At 41.6% G+C, this 25,620-nt stretch overlaps 1 protein-coding gene across 5 annotated transcripts in view; it reads right to left on the minus strand.

Moving 5' to 3' along the window:
• Window positions 1-25,620, minus strand: part of AFF3 (ALF transcription elongation factor 3) — a 563,374-nt gene that overhangs the window by 174,686 nt on the left and 363,068 nt on the right. For all 5 annotated transcript variants that reach the window (XM_058278184.2, XM_058278185.2, XM_058278182.2 and 2 more), the window contains 2 exons: window positions 15,026-15,106; window positions 6,905-6,941 (listed from right to left, as the gene is read on the minus strand). In XM_058278184.2, coding sequence (XP_058134167.1) covers window positions 6,905-6,941; window positions 15,026-15,106 — 118 coding nt within the window. The remainder of the gene's footprint in view (window positions 1-6,904; window positions 6,942-15,025; window positions 15,107-25,620) is intronic.

Consider the following 25,620-nt stretch of genomic DNA (forward strand, 5'->3'; position numbering starts at 1 on the left):
AGACTTCCCCTGCGCCCCATCCACGCCAATGCTCCTGTGAGCAAATGTTTCAGTTTTTGTTAATTTGATCCTGTACAATGAAATCTCACTGGGGTGTTTGCATTTCTCTGAGGTAGATCAGGGTTCCACGTTCATAAATACTTTGGTCTGCTCTTCTGTGACCTTCCTCTTTATTTCTTTCAAAACATTTTTGTAGCATAATTTTTTCCCCATAAAAACATTGTATTGTCTTGATAAAAATCTTCTGCATGTGTATCTCAGATAACTTTTTCCAGTGTGTCTTTTTACCTTTATCTGGTATCTTTGGATATTTCTGAGTTCTTACTTTCAATGTAGTTGAATTTATTGATATTTTTCTTTATTTGACACTTTTTGTGTGTTTTACTCAAGAAATCCTTTCCTACTCCAAGGTCAGATGTTCTATATTGTCTTTTAAAATTTTATATATTTATTGTTTACATTTCGATGTTTTAGAAGGTCTAAATTGGTTTTTATTTTTTATTTTATTTACCTACTTATTTCCTTTTATTTATTTATTTACTTATTTATTTTTAGGAGGTATGGGGCCTTGAACCGGGATCTGGTTTATGGGAAGCAGATGCTCAACCACTGAGCTACACTAGCTCCCCTAAATTGGTTTTTGGATATGGTATAAGCCAGGAATTAATTTCATTTTTCTCTCTAGAGCCAAATGTTCCAGTATTATATTGAAACTCCCCCTCTTTTTTCCTCTGTGTTCTCCATTATCAGCTCTGTCATGAATCCAGTTTTCACCTCCCTGTGGATCTGTTTTTGGCTCCTCTATTCTGTTTCATTGTTCAATTTGTCTGTTACCATCTTCATTACTTAGCTATAAAATATTTTAAAAAAATATTGCTAAGGCAAGGCTCCAACCTTGCTCTTCTTCAAGACTGTCTAAGCTATTCTTGCTCTTGGCTCTCCCATGTAAATTTGAGAAACAGCTTGTCCACGTACACAGAAGGTGGGACTCTGAATCTGTAGATCAATTTGGAGAGACACTGTGTCTTTACAACAGAGCATCTTCCCATCCAAGTACATGATATAGCTCTACTTAGGGCATCTTTAATACCTTTCATAGTTTGATAATTTTCTCCTTTGAAGTTGTACACATCTTTTGTTAGGTTTATTGCCTGATAAGTTACATTTTATGCCGATGTTAGTAGGTTTTGGTGGTGTTATTTTAAACACCATTTTCCAACTGTTGTTTTAGTGTACAGAAGAGCATTTGATTGTGTATACAGCAACTTTGCTAAATTTTCTTATTCTAATTTACCTGTTAGATTCTTTTGGGTTTTCTACAATTTTATAATTTGAGAAAATGATGAGTTTTGTTTTCTTCTTGCTAACACATATACACACACACATATACATTCTCCGTCCCCTTTTTTTCTTATACTACTGCCTTGATCAGAGATTTCCAGTATAACATTGGGTACAAGCAGAACCCATGTCTTATTCCTAAGTTTTAGGGGAATGCTTTCAATATTTCAAAATAAAGTAGGATGCTTGCTCTAAGTTTTTTGCAGATACCATTATCATACTAACAAAGTGGACTTCTATTTTTAATTTGCTAAAAGTTTTTCCTTTAAAATATGAATAATGAATTTTATCAAATGCTTTTTCTGAATTTATTGAAATAATCATAATTTTCTCCTTTACTATGTTAATATAAAAAAATCACAGTAATTAATTTTCTAAAAGGAAACCAGTGCTGAATTCCTGGAATGAAACACAACTTCTGAATGACAAATTATCTTTACAAACATATTTTATACTGTGCTAGACTCAGTTTGCTAATATTTTGTTTAGGAGTTTTACATTTATGATCATGAGTGGGACTGGCCTGTAACTTTTCTTTCTTGTATTGCCCTTGTCAAGTTTTGTTATCAGGCTTGTGCTGGCTTGACAGAACATGTTGGGGGCTGTTGTCTCTTTTTCCATTCCCTGGAAGAAGGTTAAATTTGGAATTATTTTTTCCTTGTGTAAAACTTTCTTTCTTTCTTGGTAAAACTCTCTAAACCTGGAGTTACATATGTAAAATGGCTTTTTAAAGATTAATGAGCCAGTTTTTAAAAGTGGCTAGAGAATTGACTATTACGTATGCTACTTTCATTTAATTTTCCAAAAAACTGGCATAATTTTGTTCATAATTTTTAAATTATTTTTTTCAGGTACCAGGGGTCAGAGATTGAACCCGGAATCTCCTAAGTAGGAAGCTGGTGCTCAACCACTGAGCCCCATCAGCTTTCCTGAGTTTTTTTATTTGTTTTTGTTTTTAGGAGGCACTGGGAACCGAACATGGGACCTCCCATGTGGAAGTCGGCACTCAACCACTTGAGCCACATCCGCTCCTCCATAATCTTTTATTGTATCTTTCTGATCTGCAGCATCTGTACATTTTTTCATTCTTAATATTGTTTAACTGTTTCTTCCTTGTTTTTGTCTTACTCATTCTCATCAAGAAGTTTGTCAATTCTATTATTTCCTCCAAAGAACAAACTTTTGGCTCAATCGAGTTTTTCTATCTTATGTTTGTCTTCTATTTTTTTTTTATTAATTTCTACTTTCTTTTTGTAAATCTCCTTTTTATTTGCTTTGGGTTTATTTTCCTCTTTTTTGTCTAACATCAGGACAGAAGTGCAGTTCATTTTTCAATTTAATTTAAGGCTACAAATACTCTTATTTAGTTATAGCCCCTCTTTTGATGTTAGGTATTTTTAATTTCTGAACTGTTAATTCAATCCTGTTGGTCAATATATCTGTAATTATGCCAGTATCATGCTCTTTTGACCTCTGTAGCTTGGTAAAATGTTTTAAAGACAAGAAATGTGAGTCCTCCAACTTTGTTCATCTTTTTCAATATAGCTTTGCCTATTCAGGGGCCCTTACCCTTCCAAATAAAGTTGATAATTGACTTTTCCATTTCTTCAAAATAGGCTGTTGGGATTTTGATTGGGATTGTGTTGAATCTGTAAATCAATTTGGGTAGAATTAACATCTTAATGATATTTAGTTTTCTCATCCATGAACATGGAATGTCCTCCCATTTATTTAGTTCTTCTTTGATTCTTTTAGGAATTTTTATAGTTTTCTGTGAATAGGTCCTTCACATTCTTGGTCAAATTTATTTCTAGACATTTGATTCTTTTAGTTGCTATTATAAATGTATTTTTTTTCTTGATTTCCTCCTCAGATTGAGGAGGATGGAACAAAAGATGGAAACAATCCAAGTGTTCATCAATTGATGAATGGATACACAAAATGTGGTATATACATACAATGGAATATTATTTAGCTGTAGAAAGGAATTCATTGTCTTCTGGCTTCCATTGCTGCAGTTGAGAAGTACCTTAAAGTTTAGCTGTTGCTTCTTTGAAAGTTTTGAAGGTTATTTTAAGATTTTCTAACCTTAAGTTTTGGAGTGTAACTACAATGTATCTAGTGAGGACTTTTTATATATCCTGCTTAGAATTCCCTGGGGTGAACTCTGTGGGTTGGTGTCTTTCAAATTTGGCAAAGTCTCAGCCATTATCTCCTTTAATATTGCTTCTGTTCTCTTATCTCTCTCATCTCTTTCTGGAATTCTAGTTAGATACTGGTTAGACTTTCTCACTTTATCCTGTTTCTTAACTTTTACTTCATAATTTCCATTTCTATGTCTCTCTAGGTTGTATTTAGATAATTTTACTAGTTTATTTCTCCAATTCATTAATTCATTCTTCAGCTGTGTCTAATCTTCTGCTAAACTTGCCTGTGGAAATGTTGATTTCTATTATTACTTATTTTTATTTCTAGAGGTACTGTTTAGTATTCTCCAAATTTTCTCTTTACCATATCTTCAATTCTCTCTTTTATGACTAGAAATAAATTAAGCAGTCTTGTTTTATATTCTGGGATTGATAATTCCAATATCTGATTCTTTGCAGGGCTAATCTTGCTGCCTTTTGTTTCTCCTTGCTCTTGCATGTGGCCTTTTGTTTCCTTACATGTAAGTGAGCATTTTAAACTGTGAGTAGCTCACTCACCTTGTAATTCTATTTAAATTATTTCTTCCTCATCATTTCCCTTGTTTTATTTTTCTGGTATTACTAATTACTTTTGGATAGATTTTGACCCTCCTGCACTGACTGATCTTTCATATATCTTGACTTTTCTTTCACACTTTCTATCTCTTTTGCTTTATATTCAGAAAAAATATTTTATCTTCCAAATCCCAGACTTTAGCTATTATCCATTTCATGTATTTTTAAAAATTGTCTGCCATACTTTACATCCCCAAGTACTCTGTGCTGTGTAATTACTTATTTTTTCACACCAATCTTCTTTATCTCTCTTTTTTATTAACAAATAATTCCAAATTTTTCTGAAAATTATAATTACGCTTGAATTTTTTTTTTCTGTGCCTTTAATTAGATAGATTTCCTTTGGGGTCAGTCCTTCTCTTTAGTGCTCATTGTTCATATATTCATATTTTTGAATGATAACAGGCTAGTTAACAAAGGTAATTGATGTGATTTCCTGTACTAATATACTAACCTCTTTTCCTAACATGCCTCTCCTTTGCAGGGAAGGGCTGATTTGGGGCTTTCTGTAAGTGGGCAAGGTATGCTGACTGCAAGGATTCGTTTGGAGTTAAGGGAAGAGAGGCCTCCAGGTAGACCGGGAAATACTCCCTTCCCCAGAAAAAATAGAAAGTACTTGACTATGGTTGGGTAACACTTTTTATCTTCTTCTTGAGAAAAGTTGACCCTTCTTCCACCACTTCTCTTATATCTTTTTAAAGTCTGGTATTATTATCTCACTACCTATTCCGCTTCTCTCTTAGGTATCAGCTCCTAACAAGGAGTTCCAGTCTATAGGTTATTTCCTTACTGTGGCAGCAAACCCGACTAAAAGCTCTGTATGAGAACTGGCAAGGGTGGAAGTGGAGGGGCCGGGGGTGGAGAAATGGCCCAGGCATTCTATCACTGCTGGCAGCCCATTTCTGTTCCCTGCTGGGATCACGTGAAGATCTGGAGTCTCTCCTGGGGCTCACTTGGGCAGATCCCATCACCATTAATACGTTTCCCCATTTGTTTCCTTTTCTGTTTCTCTTTTTTTGGGTCACAATCACTCTACTCAGGATTATCTAAAAGTAGGGTACTATCTACTTTTTGTTTTCCAGAAATTCAACTGAATTTCTAAATTGTAGTACAAATGTGAATATTACGACATGCCATTAAAACGAGACAGATGCATGCAAAAGGCACGGTATGTTAATTCTGGGACTAGGAGTCAAGCTTTCAGGGAAGTGAAGACACGACCTTCTTGGGGGTCAAGGTAGTGGAATGGGACAGAGATCCCTGGACAGAAGTGCCTGCTGTCTTTTTTTTGCCATGTGATCTTGGGCTAGTTACTTAACCTCTTATTTTCTTCGTGTGTAAACCTCGGATAATAATGCCTACATACAGCAATGGTAAGAATTATGTAAAGTAATGTACATCGAGGCGCTGGCTCTTTGCTCTTTCAGTCAGTGCAATGACTCTTTGCTCTTTCTTTTTTTTTTCCTGACAAAACCTCCAAGCTGAGGAGATGCATTTCTTCATCTATCAAATCGTGCCTCGACCCTGAACCGTGTAAACTCCAGTGGAGGTAAACCGTGGGAAGCAATGGCCGCTCTTCAGTAAGCCCTGGTCTTTGGCATATGATGCCGATGCCCGCCCCCGTCACGGGCTGAACCCTGCATTTCTTCTGGTTCCTTTTCTTACTACTGAATTTACTATTTCCTTCAGATTTCAAGTCCCTTGACGCTTCCCCTTTTCACTGGCCCCTGTGCTCCCGGAGGTCCCAAGCGAGGGTGGGATAATGAAGAGCCAGTGCCTGTGCTTCCTTGGGCACTGCCTCCTCCACTGACCTTCCTCCAGCAGGGCTTTAGTCCCTTGTGCCCTGGGGGCCTTTTCTGCCCAGTCCTCCCCTGGCAGATGCTCTCAATTCCAAAGACACATCTCCTTGATCAGAGTGATTTTCATCCTTGCACGTAGCTTTGTACTTGGCAAGGGGTGCTCTCAGTTGTCTGGCTGGTAAAGAAACTAACAAAGTCCACTCTGTGGGAGGGTGTTCATGACGTCTACAGGGTACTTCATGCATTTTTTTTTTTCCATTTTAAAAAATTTATATTGAAGTATGTCAATCATACATGAACATATATAAACAATAAGTGTATAATAAAAGCTATGAACTAAAACAAACGTGCATAACATCATACAGGGCTCCCATACATCACCCCACTACCAACACCTTGGGTCATACATTTTAAATTCCTAAACAGTGTTAATACCAATCAGTGATGCCAAAGAAGCAAATGGAAACACTGCTTCACAGAATGATAAGGTCCTCTGTTTGATGACCAAGGGCATATGCTTTATTAGCCACTGACTTCAGTAAGGGTCCTTCTTCCTCAGTCTTTTGCTAGAAGAGGGCATGGTACATGCATCCAGCAAGGTGCGACTTTTCTTCATGGATTCTAAGGCCATTCATCTTAAGGGCGTTTGATTAGTTTTCTTTGCCCACTCCTTTTCCTTTAATTTAGACAACTCAATAGTTGCCTTAATTTTTTTTTCCCTCCACATTTACTGGGGACCGAGTCTAATACAGCGTGCTGTTCTTTTCTACTGGGATTGCTGTTGAAATTCACCATTCTCTGTGTTGGCCCTCCTTCCCTTGAATAAAGATAAATGAGCATTCAAGGTCACCATGACTCTAATCCATTTAGACAAGACTTGAACAAATGGCCCTCCTTTGCCACTTGATTTTGTTTTTTAGTGCATTTCTCTTTAACCTATTACATGTGTATCCTCTTTCTGCTCCCCTCCCCCTATGCAGCTGTCCTGAGAGGCTTACTTACTTGGATTATTGTGTCCAGAGGATACAAGCTGAGAGTCCTACAAGAACAAGAAACATCAATCAATTTCTTAAATTTTACTTTCAAAACCCAGACTGAACATGGGATATATTACTAGTCCTTCAGAACCTAATCACTGATTATAATCTCTACCAGCTATTGTAATGAAAAACATTTACGCGAATGTGCTTGCTAAGCGGTTCTGGGAATACAGTTCCCAACCACTTCCATTTTGTATTATTGACTTTTAATCTAACCCACTTCCCTTTGAATGCACCTTGACTCCAGCACCTTTCTGCAGACGAGGCTAGCAACCACCCTCCAGGGACACTCCATTGAAGAGTTATTGTCAATCTCACATTGGTGAATGAAAAAAATATTACCAACTTCTATTGCTTGGAAGTGGTAGTGAGCCGGGAGTACACAGTATTTGGAATTTGGCTACTGCTCAGGTAAAAGAGAGCGTGAAGCAGATTTTATTTGAAATAAGAAAAATACCATGCTAGAAATCTCTTAAGAATTCGCAAACTTTTACCTTCCAAAATTCCCATTTAATATGAAATATAAGGGAGATTTATAAAAGAATGACTTAATTGAAATGGCAGATAGATGTGTGTGTGTGTCTCTCTCTATATGTGCCAATATGCACAGTTCAGTGAAACTGAATTCTGGTGAGCGGAACAAAAATTCAGGGGAATGGAATTAACTGCTATTACACAGCTTAGTGTATTTTACCAGACTTTTGCTCCCTGAAGTACAGCTGTTAGGGTGAGGGGGAGAAATGTAATTTAATGGAACTTGTGGCATGTTCAAGTCCATGTAATATTTTTTAAAGAGGGAATTCCACTGAAATAATATGAAAGCCTATCTGGCAGGTAGGGATTGGGTGGGAAAACTGGGGCAGGAAGGGGAGGGTTTCCCACTCTGTTAAGCCCTAACAAACTTTATTCAGTGTTGGAAACAATGAGCTACTTACCTGAAGACAAAGAACAAGCTCAAATCTAGCCCTGAGATTCAGTTTTTAAAGTAGTATATGAGATGAAATACTGTTCCTGAAAGGATGGATTAAAAATAAAATCTTTAAACATTATTTCGGCCTATTTTGGATAAATGCAGTTACCAAGCAAACATCCACAGTTAAATGCCCCAAGCAGATTGGTGTGCTTCCCTCCCTTTTTAAATAATTCAGAGTTTTATATCTTAGTCTAATTTTTTTCCCCTTTACATTTTTTTATTAAAGAATTTACAGGTTTACAGAAAAGTCATGCAAAAAATACAGCATTCTCATATACCGCCCTACTATTAACGCCTTGCATTCGTGTGACACTTTTGCTACAACTCATGAAAAAACATTTTTATAATTGTACTATTAACTACAGTCCATCATCTACAATAGGGTTCATGGTTAAGCTGAATTAGTTTTAGCTTTAATCCATTAAAAATACTGAGTCACACTTATTGCGCTATTTTGTTGTTGTAGTTGTCGCCATCTGTGGATTTTGACCCTTTAAAGGCATTCTCTACAGGACAGTTGAGGCCTCAGTCCCCATCAAATGGGCAAGAATGGCAATTGAGAGTTTTCAGCATTAAGCTGTTTTTTTTTTTGAAAGAACAATGGTGATTTCTGTAAGACTGTTTGCTGACAATACTGAAAAGTAGAATTTTTCCTTCCTTGATGGGCTTTAGATGTCCTAGAACCCAGATGATGACTGTTCAAGACAGACTCTTCAGCAGAGGGTCAAAACTGAGCTTACAGACGATGTCAATGATAATGCCACTTGGTAAGATCACACCCTGCGTAGATACCAAACTTGCCATCTGACCTCAGCCACCTGGGAAATGAACAATTATGATTCATTCTCTTCCGCGTGGGGAGGGAAGAGAAGCAGGCGAGGTAAAAGTAACTCTCAGAAGATTGCCATAGAGCCTGCTGCAGGGGAGGCAAGAAGATCAGGCTTTGTTCCCTAACAGGCACTCTCATAGTCTGAGCTGATGCCTTCCGAGGGCTGCATTGAACCAAGAAATATCAGCTCAGAAAGGCGGGCTCTAACCCCGGCACCCTAGCCCTTCCCCGGTGCCGTGATGATGCCCACCAGCCTTCCACGTCCAGCGACCAGCTTGCCGCCCGCCGGCTCCCTTAAGGAGGCCACTCCCAGGTCTCTGTCCCCAGGCCACCGTCCTCCTCCAAGAAGGGTCCGAGGGGCACGGCTGGCCCAGCCAGCTGCACAGCCCGCGGCCCCCGGGGTGGGCAGACCCTCTCATTCCTCGAAACTCCAGGGCCAGGCTGGGCTCGGGGCAGATGGTGGTGATGCACCCGAGTCTTTCCATCTTCTTGGCTCCTGCACACCTGCTGACTGCTGCAAAGGCCTCTGCCCCCTTGCAAACGCCTCTGTCAAGTGGGGCCTGGGGTGCCGCCGGCCCTGCTCGTTTTCCCTCCAGCCTCCTCTGGGAGCCCTGGGCCAGCCGCAGGGTTCTCTGCTGGGACCTTTCGGGTTACTGAGGACCACCTGAGGGGGGCTGGCAAATTCGTAGTGGGCCAGGAGTCCTGGAAACCAGGGCCGCTGAGATGTCGCACCTGCTCTACCTGTATATCCTCTCCTCCTTCCTCTTCCCTGGAACGCCCCCCCCCCCTCCCATTTTCCGTTTTCTGCCTGGCAAGCTTCATTCTTCCTTCAAGGCTTCTCAATAAGTTTGAGGGTTACCAGCTAGCTGAAATCTTCCTGAATCAAAGGAGGACAGAGCTGCTTCTTTAGGTTTTTACTGGTGGCATCGTATCTCCATTACATTAATTATCTTTATGACGATGACATTTATTTTTAAAAACAGCTTTACTGGGGGGCAAAAACAACATAAAATAAACTGCACGTGTTTAAATGAGTGTTTAATGAGCGTTAGCAAAAGAAGACTACTGTCCTTATTGGCTTGACCTTTTAATTAGGTAGCATTTAGTATGCTTTTTTTTTTAATAAAAGTAATATCCGTTAAGAGTATTCAGAAAAAGCAGGGAAGTATAAACGAGAAGCTACCTGTAATCCCGTATATCAAGAAATTTCTAAGGTTAACTGCCCCTTAGGGCTTGCGAGGGTCTGGCGTCAAGTGGGTGGCCAGGGTGCAGGCTTCTCCGGAGGAGCAACGGGTAGCACCAGCCCTGGGCAGCCAGAAGATGTGCCAACAGAAGCGCCTTCTCCATCTTCAAAGCTTCAGCACATGGGAGGCCTAAAACTCCTCGAACTGTGGTATTTAGCTGAGAAGTAAAGCTCGCAGAGATCCTTTTGCTGACGGCAGAGATAACCAGGTACGCTGACATCCCAGGTGGTCCCTTGATGACACGCCATCACAAACACGCTCTTCCACCAGGTGGAACACGCCATCGAGATTAGCAGCGGCCGTGTATCTCATGCACGGTTATGAAAAAATGTTGCTAATTTATCCTAAGTGGCCTTCTACGGTAAAACAAACCCTGATTTCAGGGCCCTGAAAATGTGAAAAAACATGCATCTTGGATCAGTGAAGTAGAGAAGTTCTGAAGTCGTGTTTCTGATGGAGGACCCTATTTATACGGTGAGGGCTTCATGTAAAAATGGCTGGTGGGACCACCGAGGAGCGCTCCACTCACATCCCTGCTTGCCTACAAAGTCCATGGTTGGGACGACGGAAGGAAAGAGATGGAAATACAGCTCCTCTTATTTTCAGAGCCCTGGTAAAGCTAATGACCAGGGAGGAGAACAAACATCTGATTTGTCTGAGTTTCTCTTCACCCCCACTAATCACTCTCTTCTCACTCTCATTCTAGAAAGCTCAAAAAAGTTGAAATAACATAAATTTACAATTAATTTAAATGTTTGCTTGGAGAAAGGGCTAACCATGGAGTTGTCAACATTTTTTGGTAGTTTGTGAAGCACGCTAGAAACTCAGCAGGGAGATCTGTAATAAATGCTCCAAGTTCAAAGGACTTCCACGCTTGCAGGCCTTCACTGCCCCTCTTGTGCCGCGAGGTCGTGCTCTGCAATGAAGCTAGAGTACTTCTGCATGTTGCTCTAAAAACCAATCGGCGAGAATCGTTTCCCCACCAGATGCAGCAACTGTTGCCATGTGCAAAGCTTGTGAGCTGCCCTCAGGTTTGGACATCCCTTCTGGGGATAAAAACAAAAAAAAATCCTACAATGTTGAGTACTTTATTTGCATTTCAAAACTTATGAGATTGCTTCGAAAATGGAGGGAACAGGGCAAAGCAAGTTTATTTTCTTCTCCTCTTGGTGGAAGTACCTGATAATGGCAGCCAATTTAAAGGAATCCCATTTTGTTTTTTTTTCCTTTACCAAATTCAATTACTTTTGAGATTTGAAGAGGAGGCAGAAATGTCTGGTAGCATCTGTCTGGGACACTGTGACTCCCAATTAAATGCTCAGAGAATGGAAAAAACATCCACATTCAGTATCAATTGACTTTACTATATATTACATCCTTCAATACCCAGACAAAATGGGGAAATTCTCGGAAGTATTTAGCTAATTAATTTTGAGCCCTGGTAACTCAGAATGCAGTTAAATTGACTTCCTTGCGAGGTCAAATTGCCCCCTTAATCTTATTAAGGGCTCAATTTTGTTGTTTATCGGCCGTTGTAGAGATTTTGCTCCTCGAATTCCATAACTGACCCTGGCGCCTACACATGAGCAATAGCGATGGGCTGAAACCTTAATGGCCTAATGAATAAACTGCCAGTCTCGGGCTGTCGGGACACGGGTGCGTTGAGACACAGATTAAAAGCAGCACCCTGTGGATAAAAATGAATGAGTCTTTGTGGGAGGCAGAATAACCGTCCCCCAAAGATGCCTCTGTCTTAATTAATTTGACCTGCCTGGTGTGGCAGAAGGGACTTTGTGGAAGGGATGAACCTGGCGATGGTGAGGTGGTTGCTACCCTGGACCATCGGGTGGGGCCCAGTATGATGGCAGGGATTCTCAAAAGGGCAAGAGGGGGAGGCAGACTTGGACCAACGGATAGGGCGTCTGCCTACCATGTTTCAAACTCAGGGCCCCCTGACCCGTGTGATGAGCTGGCCCACGCGCAGTGCTGATGCGCGCAAGGAGTGCCGTGCCACACAGGGGTGTCCCTGCATAGGGGAGCCCCAAGTGCAAGGAGTGCACCCCGCAAGGAGAGCCACCCCACGCAAAAAAATCGCAGCCTGCCCAGGAGTGGCGCCGCACACACAGAGAGCTGACGCAGCAAGATGATGCAAAAAAAAGAGACAGATTCCGGGTGCCGCTGACAAGAATTCAAGTGGACACAGAAGAACACACAGCAAATGGACACAGTGAATGGACAACTGGGGCGGGGGGTGGGGAAGGGGAGACAAATAAATAAAAATAAATCTTAAAAAAAAAAAGGCGGCAAGAGGGAGGCAGGAGAGCCAGAGAGGAGACACAACGGCAGAGGCAGGGCACGCAGCCGCCTTCCGGGGCCTCAGGGAGCTGGGAGAGGAGAGAGCCAGGCCTCCTGCGGGAGGAAGTAGCCCTGCCCTCACCCTGAGCTCCGCTCAGGGAAACGGCTGTCACTTCCGCCCTCCAGGGTGGCGAGATAACAAATACGTGTTGAATTAGGCCACCGAGTTTGTGGCCATGTGTCACAGCAGAAAGAGAACACTTCATTTTATTGCACTGGCACAGATTAAATGAGTAGCATTTATGGTGAGCTTTTTTGAAAGAATGGTATTATCAAATCATGCGATATTCTTACGCTTTGTAAAATCACTTTGTAAAATCTCTCTTGGGCAAAGCAAAGGGAGCTAGAGGTGAAACAGCTCCACACAAATCCTCCAGTAGTCCTAAAATAAGTCACATTCAAATAACGAATAAATTTTGAAGCCCTGCGACCTCTATGACCACTAATAATGCAACCCTTCGAATGAGAAATAAGGTATTTCTAACTTTATCTCTGCCTTGAAAAAAATCTTTCATGCTAAAGATTTAAGGTCTCAATTTCACCTTAAGAGTTAAGTTACTGCTTAAAGTAAGTATCCATGCTAAACACAAAACAAATCTGGACAGTCCTTTTGGGAAAGTCACAACCAAATGTACTTTGGTAAGTGCCCAATTATATCAGAAATTGTACTTATACCACATATAAACTTATGTTCATATTGTTAAAATAATTATTTGACTGTATTTTGGGTCAAGTCATTATTTTGGCTTGTGCAAAGATTGTAAAGATTTTTCATTTTATTCTAAGTGTGGCAAGATGGCATTAGAAAGTTTTGAATACAAGAGTGACGAGATCTGGCTTATGCTTTCAAAGTATTGTGGAGGCTGTTGTGCAGAGGACAGATTGCGTATTGGAGGCCAACGGGAGTGGGGGAAAAGCTGGAATTGTCCGCGCCGGATGTGCTGGTGGTTTGGTATAGGGCAGTCGGTGCAGCAAGTGTGGAGACCACTTAGGAAGCTACTGCAGCTGCAGTGCAAGAGGCGATGGTGGCTTTGACCCAAATGGTAGCAGCAGAGGTGGGGAGAAGCTTGTGCATTCAGGCTATAGTCTGAAAACAGGCAACATGATTTAATGGTGGAAGCGTAGAGATGGCTCCTGGGCTTTTGGCCTGAGCCAACTGCAAGACTGGAGGTGCTACTCACTGGGGGCCCTGGGGTAGGAGGAGGCTAACGGGAGTGAAGAACTACAAGTTCAGTTTTAGACATGTCGAACTTGCGATATTTGTCAGATGCCCAAGTGCAGAGGTTGAGTAAGGAATTAGAAATATAAAGATCGAGTTTGGGAGAGGGAAGGGGCTGGAGATCTAGATTTAGAAGTTGCCAGTTCAGCACCCAGAAAGGATTCAAAGCAACAGGCTTAGCTAAAATCATCTAGGATGTGAACAAACAGAGAGAGGAAAAATGCTATATATCCTCTGGGAAAGAGCTCTAATTGTTCCTTTATTTCTTAAGGAAATAAAAATAAACTCAGACAAATGTTTTTAGTATTATACCATTCACAGTGGTATGGTTTTTTTAACAGCATTTGTACATCCCTGCAAGTACTTGCCCAATAAAAATGAATTAAATGACAGACACCAAACTCTTGATAGTCATCTCTGGGGCGGGAAACTGAAGCTGGACAGGGTGCCCGGGAGGTTCCCATTTTGATCTCTTTCTCTTTGTATAATTTGATCTTTCATAAGGAGCATGCAGCTGTGTACGAGTTGTACAAAAATCAACTGAAGCCTATTCGACTCATGTATAACAACGTTTGTAATTGATTTTTGTGGTTTTTTCCCCCAGAAAATACAGAAATCTTTTTCTACTAAAGTTTTAGAAAATTTTTCTATTTTTAAAAAAGATATCAAAGAGGGATTAAATCCCACAAGTCCTCAATTCTAAACCATTGATTTTAGAATACAGTGTTAATTTAATAACAGCTTCTCTGGGAAAAACAAAACATTCTACCATAAATATATAAATGCCTATAAGATGCACTTCAATTATACAAATGTTAAAATCGTAAGGGTGTACATTTAGAATCTAGGAAATACAGTGTATGTGTGTTTATACATATACATGCATACTTGTCAATAAGATACATAGTTGTGGAACTAAATAGCTATAAAATTTTAAAAAATATTATAATTAAAGCAAAAAATAAAAGTACTAATAGCCCCCAAATCAATTGCTATTTAGCAAAATTTAAATAAGCTCTAATCTTTGTATATTAGCAAAAGATAATTTTAAGAAATGCAAACGTCTCATACATAGAGAAAAATCAAACTTCAATATTGATATTAATGTCTAGTTCAGGTAGAAAATTACATGAAATTCTACAAATACACATTATCAAGTTTTTCTATGAATATTCACTGGTTAGCAGTATTTCTTTAAATAATATTTGAGGTTAAGTTTTTAGATGGAAAGGCAATAAGGGTCTGCATCATATTTTGCAGAGACTATGGAAGTTTAGGTAAGTAAGCTTGCAAGCTTGATTCTTCCCTTTGATGAGTAAATATATGCTTACAAATTGTTGAGGATCAGAACCACTTGTCTCTAGAGGAATATTTATAGAGGAAATAACAATCATAGGTAAACGCGTCCACTAAAAAGTCTGCGTGAGTAAAGCAGATTCCTTTGGAGTTATGCAAGAGCTCACCTTATTTGGAAATTGAAATTTGTTTGGTTCCACTTTCCCAGGTGCTTGAATAGCAGAAAGTGGTGGAAGCCAGGTCATCTCCTAAAGGGCGGAAAAACAATATTGTGATATAGACAGTATTTAAAGTCAGTAGTATATAAAACAGCTATATAGGCAGGCCTCATGTTGAATAAGGAGTGAAAGGGATTTTTTTTAAAGGATGTGAAACCCCCTTTTATAATTTTGTTTCCCAATTTTTTTTTTTTTTTTAAAGATTTATTTATTATTTATTTAATTTCCCCCCCCTTCCCCTGGTTGTCTGTTCTTGGTGTCTATTTGCTGCGTCTTGTTTCTTTGTCCGCTTCTGTTGTCGTCAGCGGCACAGGAAGTGTGGGCGGCGCCATTCCTGGGCAGGCTGCTCTTTCTTTTCACGCTGGGCGGCTCTCCTCACGGGCGCACTCCTTGCACGTGGGGCTCCCCCACGCGGGGGACACCCTTGCGTGGCACGGCACTCCTTGCGCGCATCAGCACTGCGCATGGCCAGCTCCACACGGGTCGAGGAGGCCCGGGGTTTGAACCGCGGACCTCCCATATGGTAGACGGACGCCCTAACCACTGGGCCAAAGTCCGTTTCCCTGTTTCCCAATTTTACCATTTCTTGGATCCGCGGCCATTCCCACTGCCCCAAAATTCGCAAGCTAACACATGCAACGTTGAGAACTTAATAAGATTTACCAGACTTCCCTCGACTCACTTGATTTAAGCCCCTGAATAAAGGGACAGCCCGGTAGGCAAAGTTCTGTGGGAAATGACATACAAAGGACATTGTGTCTCTTAGACTCAATCCCACAAAATTTACAGCATGCTTTTGAAGGAATGCACGAAATGCTTTTAATGTTAAGAATCTTCATTAGGGGACTTCTACTAGAACAAATGAGTTTTCAATAAAGCATCATACATCAATTTGGTCTTCAGAAAAATTTCATTCATGGAGAAGAGAAAAAGACAAATCACATTATGACACAAAACGAGAGAGGGTGGTATCATTTTATGATAGCGTATTAAGAACACAAATTTGGCTTAACATGTAATAGTGTGTCATATGTCTTTTGACAGACACCTTCACTAATCCGTGGGAGAGGAAGGATGGGTGTTTGATTCATTTTCAGCATTCTTCCTCCATTGCATTTCTGTAAAATGCTTTCAATAAATGATTGAGGAATTAAATTGAACTGATTTCTGATTATTGCGAGGCCAACTTGAATTTACAAAATAGGTTCCAAGCCCCATTTCTTGGTTTTCTTCCACTTCCACACCTAAGCAAGCATAGAAGCAAGAGTTGGTCCATTTTAAGAAAAGTAAAAGTAAGAAATTCTCTCTTCCGGTGAAGATGCCTTCAGGGAGGTACAAAGGGATTCTGTCAGGCTTTTGAGGTCAAAGAGTTTCTTGAGGATGGTCCTGTGCTTTCTTTCCTTGGGTGAATCTCCAACCCCATTACCTCAGACAGTGCAGAACCAGAGAGCAGAGGGAGGCGGTGTGAGTTCACACCTCCTGTGGAAGATTTACTGCCCCTACGTCATCTTCCCCTACCATGACACAGGGGTAAGCAGCAAAGATGCTCCCGGAGTTCCTTCTCCATTTACCAAGATTCCCCCTTGACTGGAAAGAGGGCTTTTATGCCCCTTTCCCTTCCACTTCTGCCCCTCAAGCCAGCACCTGCTGTCCCCTTCGAGGGGGTTTTAGGCAGCACTGTTAAGTTTGTGTCAAGAGTAGCATTTGCCTTTGTCCATGGATCCCAGCTACCATGCACCCTTCCCTTGTGCAGGAGCTGGACAGGCCTTGTCTAGATGGTTGCTACCCTATGAAGAAGGCTATCGAGACAAATGGTTTTTCTTCCATTTCCTAGCCCTGTCCTTTCTACAACTTGCCTCTCCCAAAGAGCCACCTCTCTTCTTTTCTCTACAGTTTCTAATTTTCCCTTTTGCTCTAAATTACTGGCTAGGATATGTGTGTTTTTACTGTAAGTGGCCTCGAGATTTTTTGTAGAAGAAAGTTAGTTATTAATTACAAACATGTCAGTCCATCATTCATTTTTCTTCTCCTTTGTTGACCGTCTGATGCCTCTGGGACCATCTGTCTTCCACTGCATCCCACTAATGATCACCCACTCGGTAGCTTCCCCTGAAATCATTTGGCTTACACAATTTACTTTATGATCCTTAGAGGCCAAAATTGACAAGCAAAAATTAATTACTCAAGATTAGACATCAGATTTGTACATACAACCCCCTTATATCCTTGTTAACTTTGCATAAATCATGTCATGATTCCATCATATATCAGAATGCTGTATTTTGTGCTCAATGCTACTGAAAAGTCAGAGAGATGAACTACTATTTCTGCATGTTCTACTCAGGATCGAATGAAATAAAAAGTCCACAAAATATAAATAATGGTGCTATCACAAAACCAAACCAAAACCCAAACAACCAATTCTTAGATCAACACCTTAATATAACTGACACGTTCAGATTAAAATGTGTTTTATTATTTAAGAGCAAAACAGCAGACCACGACTGCCTTGACACATGGGCTCAATTGAGCATCTACTGATTGAGTTAGGATAACAGCCCTGGCTGAGTCTACTAAATTCTTTCTGTTCTAATGCCAGTTTTACCCCCAAGGCTTAGAAGCTTTCTATTTCTTCCTTCCTTCCTTCCTTCTGTCCACTCCATCTACCCATCATCCACCATCCATCTGGCCTTACAATTAGTTGCCACAGGAGACAGATGCTTCAGTCTCTTAGGGCCTTGTCCTCCTGCAAAGGCCCCCTTCTCCTTTGAGGCTTTTGCCATGTGTTTTTGGATCCTGAGTTCATTTCCTCATCTCCTTAAAGATGAGCTATCTGGGAGGCATCTTCTTCTCTGTCCACTCAACCCATCAAATCAGGCTCATGGCTCCCTTCTGAATCCCTGCTCTCACACACATTATTCCCCTATGGCTTTTAAGGTTGAGTTGTGGATATCCTAAGCATTTCACTTGACTTTCTTGACCTGTTCTTCTTCTGACCCCATCTGTTCCACATAAAATTTTGGCTCCCCAAACCTGACTTTAACTCTGATCTTTGGACTTCCACCTTGAAGAATTAGAATCTTGGTTCTCCTGAGTCTACTCTGAGATGGCTCACTCCTTGAGGTATCCATGTTCTGTTTCTCTTTAGGTAAAAAATGGCACACTAATTAGCTCTTGATAGCCAACTTCCAACATTAACCACCTAATGGACATCTTGCTGTCCCTACAACAAGTTGGGAATCAGATACTCTTAGGTCCTCTATAAACCCTCTCACATCTCCAGTTTTGGATCAGGCCTTATCCCGTCTCCTTTGATCCTATGTTTGGTCCACCCAGGAAAAGGCAAAAGTGCACATTGGGGCTGACACAGAATTAGGATGCTGCATTCTCTAAGTCTGGGTCCTCACCGCGCCTTGGGCAATCCTTGCACTTGTCCCTCATCTGTTCTTGGAAGTTCCAGTATTTTCACATTTTGTCACTCTGCTTGCACCTTACTTTGGTACTCACCACTCACAGCAGGTGACTTTGCCTCCTTTGTCATTGTGAAAACATTTTAGGTTTGAATGTTCTGCAGGGCAGACCTGTCCATATTCATGACCAACCCCCTTCCTTCCCCCAGGTCTGACTGGAAGAGATGTGTGTCACCCTGCTCCAGGTGGGTCCCCGACCTGTGCTTTCAGTCTTGTATCATCCTCTATTTTTCGGCGTCTAGTTCCACCAACATCCAATTGGTCTCTTCTACCTTCAGTCTCTCCTTCTCCATTGACTTCTTCCTCCAAGACTGGTGGACAATCGTAAGCCTCAAACCCTTCCTGACCCTATGTCCCTCCTCTGGCTGCTCTTTAAATTTCTCTATTTCACTTAAACCAGCTTTCTCAAAGAAGCCTCTATATTTGCTGTTTTGACACCATCAAGTACCATTTACTTTTCTGACTTACCATTTTAAAGTTTTTGTGTTGTGAACTATACATATAGGAGAGCATGTAATATGTGTATAGGCATGTATGTAGTTTAAGAGTAATTAACATTAAGAAAATGGATACTGTGAACTCACTACCCACCTTATCATCGTCTTTTCAACAGATCCATTTCTAACAAAGGTCCTTCTGATTGTCAAGTTCATTGGATTCTGTTGAATGCTTACTTCTTAAAACTTTCTTCTCCCTAGGTTCCTGTGATACGGTGCTCTCCTGGCTCATCTCCACTCTAAGATTTCTTCCTCTTTCCTTTGGTTGAACTTTCTTCCTCTTGCCTTTCCTTGAACATTTTGTATTCAGCTTTCTTCTCGCTACCTTACCATTTCCTGGGTGATCTTATCCACTCCCATGGCTTTAAAAGCCATCTAGTATGTGGGTGGTGCCCAAATATATATCCAGCTCTTCAGTTCCCTCTGTGTGTCTACTGAACTCGCAACCTGGGTGCTCCATAGTTAATTCAAACTCCGTATGTTTAAAACTGGACTTCTACTCCAGAAAACTTTTCCTTTTCTTGTATTTTATGTCCTAGTTAATAGCCCAACATCTATTAACTCTTCAAGTCATAAATCTTGGTGCCATCCCAGACTCCTTCTCTTTCACACCCCTTCCCAATAATAACACAGAAGCAATAACTTATTAAGCACTTAAATATATACCATACACTGTTTTAAATGCTTTTTGTTTTATTTCGTGTCATTCTCAAAAGGAAGGATTGATTATTTCCTCATTTTAGAGATGTGGAAATCGAGCCACTAAAAGGCCAAGCGACTTGCTACCCATCACCCAGCAGCCTGAGTTTTCATACCCTGGCTCCTTGAAGTGTTTTAGAAGTGCAAGTAAGTCTTCTCTAGCCAACCCAAGCCACAGTTGACTTAACTTTCCTTTACACCACATTTTCCCTGATTAGATTTTTATCAGAACTTTTGCAGTTTCTGGTTTAAAACTCTGTCCCTGGCCTCTAGCCTGTGACGAGCCCCTCAGGGGATGAGAGGCAGTGGGTGCTCAGTCCATTCCTGAATGAACACCAAGTTCAACAGCTTCTCTCAATGCCTCCCCCTTTCTTCCCTGTTACCTGAACTACTATCCTAATCCACCTTCGTTACTTTTCACCTGGATTACCTTGATAGCCCTCTAGTAACTGGTCCTCTTCCTTCTGTTGTTACTAGTCCATCCCCCACACCACTGCCAACTGAACTGTCCTAAATTGCAGACCCACCTGAAAAGCTTCACTGCTCCAAAATCTTCACATGTACATGTACGTGTGCATACACATGCCTATAGAACTATACATATATAAAAGCAACAATGATGACGATGACATCAAGGCACTAAATGTACCACGAAAAGGACAGTCGTTTATAGTGTGAGAGCTGAAACAAGAAGGCAGAGCATTGCCTTGTTGGACCACAGCCGTGCATGGACGCATTGGATGACTCAAATTTTTCATGGTCTGCACATGGGCACAAATGACTGATTTTAGGGTTACAAATAAATTTTACCAAGTAGGAGAATTTACAAATTCGGAATCCATGAACACTGAGGATCAACTGTACCTCCATTTCCTCTTCTGTCACCTACTAAACTCATGACCTTAGGCAAGTCAACATCCTCGGTAAATTTTAGTGATTTCAAGCTGCAGACTTTGGAGTCCCTTAGATCTCAGATGGTAGCATCTTAGAACCAGAGAAAGTGAGGATATTAACTATGTCATGGTTTAGCTCTGAGGGTTAAATGAGATGATATATATAAAGAGCACAGCATGGTTTGCATCACATTTAAGCATTCTATAAAAGACAGCACTAATTAATATCAAGCTGAGCTGAGAACTATAATTCTTGTCCCCGATATGAACACTACAATTTCTCTCTGAGTGTTACTTATTGGGAATTTGAGATGGACTTATATAGAAAAGTGCTTTTATAAAAGAATAAAGTATTGTGCAAATGGAAGCTATAATTAAGCTGGTAATTACTAAAACAACTACATATGACTAACAAAAAAGGTTATTTAAAGAGATTATTATGATTTCTAAGTACGATATATACTCTACAATGGATAATACGTCCCTTATTTTTCTCATGGGAACATATATCTGACGTAATAATAGCAATCAGCGGGAAAATAAAATTTGATAAAAAGGTATTTACTCTTGGTAATAGCTTAAAATGTAAACAGAGGTAAATGTATCAGGCCTGTGAAAATGTCCCTTAGCTTGCCTCATTATTTTCTTTAAAGAAAAAGAATGTTATTCTATTGTAAGGACGTCAGCCCCACACCACTGTACCCACTGCCTCCTCACGCCTGCCCACACTGCTGACCTCCCAGCTTCAACCATCCCTTCCTCGCTGCTTTGCTTCCATTTGCCCCAATTTGGTCATCCTTGGGCCACTTCCGGCGTCAAGTGTCAGACGGGAAGAGAAATATAATGCGTAAAGCCATTAACTCCCACATCCAGCTGGTTACCTCCTGATTACAAATGTCCCTGCCACTTCTCCCCTGTCACTGTTTGCCTTCCTTCCTTTTTGATCATCTTATCACTTAGGAATAAGGTCACCCCCATTCCCAGCACTGAGAGTTTTAAAAGGTCCCTCAAATTTGAGCTTCGGTTCCTTAGCCTTTTTGACACCCCAACACCCTAAGACTCCCATCTCCCTGTGCAGCTGCCTCGTTATCCAGTGGCCATGTTTAAGGGCGACTTCCTATGTCCTGGACAGGCTTAAAATGCCAAGTCTCTTTATTGCAAATGCACTGACCTTTCTCTTAAAATGAAAGCGCAGATGGCCAAATGCTAAAGGTACAGCATATCTTATCATTTCATTAACTGCCCAACTTTTTCTCTGCCCTCCATATATGAATTTTTGGAGGCCTTGGGGCATGAGGGCCAGTTTCAATTTTCATGTCTATTGTCAAGTAACAATGATCATGAACCCCAAGGATCCTTACACTGATGGTAAGTAAATTTTCATGAGCTGGTTTTGCACACACCATGCCCCCTCCTTGTAGCTGCCCACCTATTTCTATGCCACCTGCATCAGCCAGTCTTAGCACATGTGGTAGGAGTTTCAGGGCTTCCAGTCATTAAACAGTGTTGCTCTTTGTCATAATTGAAGGAGAGAAGAAATGAAAATCAATGAATTTTAGCCTGAGGTTTCATCTTAGGTTTAAAAATGTACAACCACAGGGAAGTGGATGTGGTTCAAGCAATTGGGCTCCTGCCTACCACATTGGAGTTCTCACATTCAGTCTGTGAAGACGAGCAAGACAGTGAGCTGAGGCAACAGGCAGGCATGGCGAGGTGACGCAACAAGATGATGCAACAAGGAGACACAAAGAGAAAAGACCTTAAGAGACAGAACAAAGCAGGAAGCTGAGACAACTCAAGCAATTGAGTGCCTCTCTCCCATGGGAGGTTCCCAGGTTCCCGGTGCCTCCTGAAGACAGAAAGACCAGTAGACACAGAGAGCACACAGTGAATGGACAAAGTGAGCACAAAAAACAAGGCAGTGAGGGGATAAGTAAATAAAATAAATCTTAAAAAAAAAGTTCAACCATAAAGATCTGCAAAGCATATTTAGTTTGCAAATAGGTTAAAATGAGAAAATTTTAAAACAGTATTTTCATGCTCCTATTCAAATAAGCAAATAGAAAACCATTTTCCCGGGTCTGTCTTGCTGTCTAGTGTCTCCCCACTGCCGTCTAGCTTGGTCACTGCCACGAAAAGGGTTTTGTCTAAAACAGTCACCACGTTAGCCTTGCTTGAAAGAGCCCAGTGACTCCAGCCGTCCAGGGGATCGAGTACAAGCCTTCCAGATGCGCTGCCCTGAGGTTCCACCAAGGAACTCCACGCTGTCAGTGCCTGTGGCTCTTCTGAGCAGTCTTCCCCAGGCCTGGCAGGCTTACTTCCTGCCCTGTCCCCGGTTTTCCTGCCCCCGCAGCTGTGCTTTTCCTTGCACGTGATTTCACCCTCCCTAACCTCTGCTTTCTTTTCCAGCCAGCGCTCTCTGCTCTCCTCAGCGAGAGCCCCGTCCTCCAACCTCCATGGACACGTTCTCTGAGTCCCTCACGATTTACACACCTCCTGGCATTGTGAGTTTTCTTTCCATGTGTTATCACATTTACCAAATGATACATTTTTTAAAAAATATCTTTTTATTAGAGAGGTTGTGAACTTACAAAACAATCATGCACATGTGTGGAATTCCCATGCACCTCCCCCCTCTACCAACACACTACATTGTTGCATAACATTTGTTATACATTATGAGGTAATATCAGATTATTACCTCTACCTAGGGTATATAGCATACATTTGGCATATTTTTTCCATACCCCCCTAATATTAACTCAGTACACCTTTGGCACTGATGCAAGAATATCACAGTACTGCTGTCGACCATAGCTCATAGCTTACATTCATTGTATTTTTCCCATGCTTCCCCACATTCTTACCACCTGGTAGTAGTGGTAAACATTTATCCTAGTTCATGGGAGGACATTCCTGATATTTGTACTATTAACCTCAATTTTCATCCACCTCTGGGTTCATTGTATTATTCAGTCCCTAGATTATTCTCTGGCTTTCTTTCTTTGTGACATTTATATCCCTAGACTACCCTTTTCAGCAACAATATAAACCAGCTGCTACTCATGATAACATGTTACCATCAACTCCATCCACTTCCACACGTTTTTGGTCAAGTTAATTAAAGCGTCTACATACTTTAAGCATCAGTACTCCTTCTCAGCCCTTCTCTCATCCCCTAATAACCTACACTCTGGGTTTTAACTCCATGCATTTACTCATCATACTTACTTCTTATTAGTGAGCCCACACAGCATTTGTTCTTTTGTGTCTGGCTTAGTTTACTGAACATAATGTCTTCAAGGTTCATACATGTTATAGCGTGTGTCCCAATTTCTTTTCTTCTTACAGCAGCATAGTATTCCATCGCACATACACACCACATATTGTCTATCCATTTGTGGCTTGATGGACACTTGGCAATTATGAACAACGCTGCGATGAACAATTGGTGGGCAAATGTCTGTTCATGTCACAGTTTTCAGTTTTTCTGGATATATTCCTAGCAGAGGAACTGCTGGATCATAGGGCAGTTCTATATTTAGCTTCCTGAGGAACCGCCAAACTGTCTTCCACAGAGGCCACACCTAACAAATGATTCATTTTTTAAGCCCTACTAGAGTACAAGCTCCTTGAGGGAAGGGATCGTGTCTTAAGAATTTCCTCGTAGCTGCCCGGAGGCCCAGCACAGGTAGAGGACGACAGGGACGTGTCCAGCCTCTCTGGGCTTCTCTTTCCTCGCTGGCAACGTGATAGGATTGACAAATAATCCCTGTCCTACGAGCACAGAGGACTGTGGTCAGATCACGAGAGATGACGGGACTTCCTCCTCTCTCAGGAGCGCCCTGACCTGGCTGTCACTAAGAGGCCTGCGGCGAGGGGCATCTACCCCCCGCCGGCCGGCAAGCGGCCAGAGTTAGCTCCAGAGATCTTCGTGCTCAGAAATAGACTCTTCTCTAAACAAAACAGTGGATGAATCTCATCCCTCTCAGGAATAGAGATGTAAAATGCTGGCGTCAATTTTTATGGGTGGCAGCGGCTGCCGCAGAGGAGAGCATTATTTTATTTTCAGTTTCCATACCAGAATAAGCACTCAGGTTTTCAGTTCCTTCACACGTGTGACTCATGTCACACACTCCTAGCCACGCGCTGCCGACCGCAGAACGCGGTAGTTTTTATCGCACCGCGTAGGCTTTATGGGGCGGCCGTCGGCTGGAGCCCTGGGTCAGGCGATGGGCGCACTCCTTCCCGAATGGGACTAAAGACCAGATCCTCACTGTCAGCCTCTCCCTGGCACCTGCGAGGAAAGGTCTCGTCTTTTTTTTCTTTTTAGGAGGGGCCAGGGATTGAACCCAGGACCTCGTATGTGGGAAGCAGGGGCTCAACCACTGAGCCACATCTGCTCCCATGGAAAGACCACTTTTAATATAAACCCTAGGGTCAGACTTGAAGGCTGGTTTGGTTTTGGTTCAGAACAAGAAGGTCACAGCCAAAATCTCTAAGTTAGAGGGCCGCCTTAATCAACAAAAATCCAAGAATATCCTAATTCAGTTCCTCTACAGTTAGAAGGACCTACAGTTTCAAAAATAAATACAGGGAAGCGGATTTGGCTCAATGGTTAGGGCATCCGCCTACCACATGGGAGGTCCAGGGTTCAAACCCAGGGCCTCCTGACCCGTGTGGTGAGCTGGCCCACACGCAGTGCTGATGCACAAAAGGAGTGCCATGCCGTGCAGCGGTGTCCCCTGCGTAGGGGAGCCCCATGCTCAAGGAGTGTGCCCCGTAAGGAGAGCCGCCCAGTGTGAAAAAAAGCACAGCCCACCAAGGAGTGGTGCTGCACACACGGAGAGCTGATGTAGCAAGATGATGCAACAACAGAGACACAGATTCCCAGTGCCGCTGAAAAGAATCTAAGCAGACACAGAAGAACACACAGCGAATGGACACAGACAGCAGACAACTGGGGAGGGGGCGGGGTGGGGAAG

Source organism: Dasypus novemcinctus, chromosome 17 (genome assembly GCF_030445035.2).
Source record: "Dasypus novemcinctus isolate mDasNov1 chromosome 17, mDasNov1.1.hap2, whole genome shotgun sequence".
Lineage (NCBI taxonomy): Eukaryota > Metazoa > Chordata > Mammalia > Cingulata > Dasypodidae > Dasypus > Dasypus novemcinctus.